The 1875-nt window shown below is 40.2% G+C and overlaps 1 protein-coding gene across 1 annotated transcript in view; it reads right to left on the reverse strand.

Annotated features, from left to right (window-relative positions):
• fbn1 (fibrillin 1) overlaps window positions 1-1875 on the reverse strand; it is an 82522-nt gene that overhangs the window by 40764 nt on the left and 39883 nt on the right. Inside the window, 2 exon segments of the mRNA XM_016518610.1 lie at window positions 200-325; window positions 1196-1324. Of these exon segments, the coding sequence (XP_016374096.1) occupies window positions 200-325; window positions 1196-1324 (255 nt within the window).

The raw sequence follows: 1875 nt of genomic DNA on the forward strand, positions 1-1875 counted from the left end.
TCACACACACACACACACAAACACACACACACTCTCACACACACACTCACACACACACACACTCTCTCTCTCTCTCTCACACACACACACACACACACTTTTTTGTGTTTGTTTTTGTGAAAAGTGGGGACTCTCCATAGGCGTAATGGTTTTTATACTGTACAGACCGTATATTCTATTGCCCTACACCAACACTGACCCAGGCAGGCGGAGCCGTCAGGAGCGATCTCGTGGCCCTCTGGACACTCGCAGCGGAAGCTGCCCTCAGTGTTGATGCATTCACCTCCTCTGCAGAGCAAAGGGTTGCGCTCGCACTCGTCGATGTCTGAAACACAACAGACACCATTTCATGAGTGATGCTGCAAAAGATGCGAGCCGCAACGCAACGGTCAAACGTGTCTGTCAAGTGCATGCTGACACGGAAAAGCAATGGAAAATCAGAAATCTGTGCAGAACTGCTACTGTATGTTTGCAAGATGCTGACAGACTGAAAGCTGCTGCTGCCGTTACACTGACAGTGTTCTTGACTTTTTGAGTTGACTTATGAAACTGAATGTCTAGAAATGGCTAGCATTTTTCTTGTTTTATATTATTTCTGAACATATACACTGCCGTTCAAAAGTTTGGGATCAGTAAGATTTTTTGTTTTATAATGGAGTCTCTTCTGCTCACCAATGCTGCATTTATTTGATCAAAAATACAGAAAAAATTTTAAATATTATTACAATTTAAAACAGCTGTTTTCTATGTGAATATCTGTTAAACTGTCATTTATTTCTGTGATGCGCAGCTGAATTTTCAGCATCATTACTCCAGTCTTCAGTGTCACATGATCTTCAGAAATCATGTTGTAGTTACATTTTTAGGTTGAATGTCACTGAAATTGAAATCTTAAATCGGTCAAACTTTCTGAAAAACAGTGTGTGAGAGTCTCACCCATGCAGTTCTTCATCATCATGAAGCCGCTTTTTAAAATATTATTACAATTTAAAACAGCTGTTTTCTATGTGAATATCTGTTAAACTGTCATTTATTTCTGTGATGCGCAGCTGAATTTTCAGCATCATTACTCCAGTCTTCAGTGTCACATGATCTTCAGAAATCATGTTGTAGTTACATTTTTAGGTTGAATGTCACTGAAATTGAAATCTTAAATCGGTCAAACTTTCTGAAAAACAGTGTGTGAGAGTCTCACCCATGCAGTTCTTCATCATCATGAAGCCGCTCTCGTATCCAGTGAAGCAATCGCACTGGAAATCACCGGCTGTGTTCACACACGTGCCGTGACCGCACAGATCAGGAGAGATGCGGCACTCGTCGATATCTGTGAAAACACACACACACACACACAGTCACACACACACACACAGACACACACACACACACACACACACTGCATGAAACACACACCGTGGTTCAGTGGTTCTCAATCAGCCAGACACCCTCAAGATGAGTTAAAATAAGACAAAACAAACACATTCAAACAGCTAAAAATCATGATCTTATTTTAAGTTGCTCAGATAAAACTTGCATTGTATATTGTGTAAACAGTGTAAATTGTATAGACTTGGAACAGTCATAGAAATTCATAAAATACTAAAACTCCAAAGTTTTTTTTATGATGAATATACATTTGACTAGTTTTGCTAAGCTCTGGTCAAAATTTTGAGTAAAAGTGATGATTTTAAATGTCCTTATCCCAATAAGGAGGTTCAACCAACTCTGAGTTAAAACTTGAACTCTGAGATGGGAAACTCTGAGTTTTCGGTTTCAGATCAGCTGAATTGAGTTAGTTGCAGTACACAAGCCACGGTTAAGACAGCTGACTCCACTGTGACGTGACCGTGACCCTCTCTCTCTCTCTCTCTCTCTCTC

Source organism: Sinocyclocheilus rhinocerous, unplaced genomic scaffold (assembly GCF_001515625.1).
Source record: "Sinocyclocheilus rhinocerous isolate Xijiao unplaced genomic scaffold, SAMN03320098_v1.1 scaffold1093, whole genome shotgun sequence".
NCBI lineage: Eukaryota > Metazoa > Chordata > Actinopteri > Cypriniformes > Cyprinidae > Sinocyclocheilus > Sinocyclocheilus rhinocerous.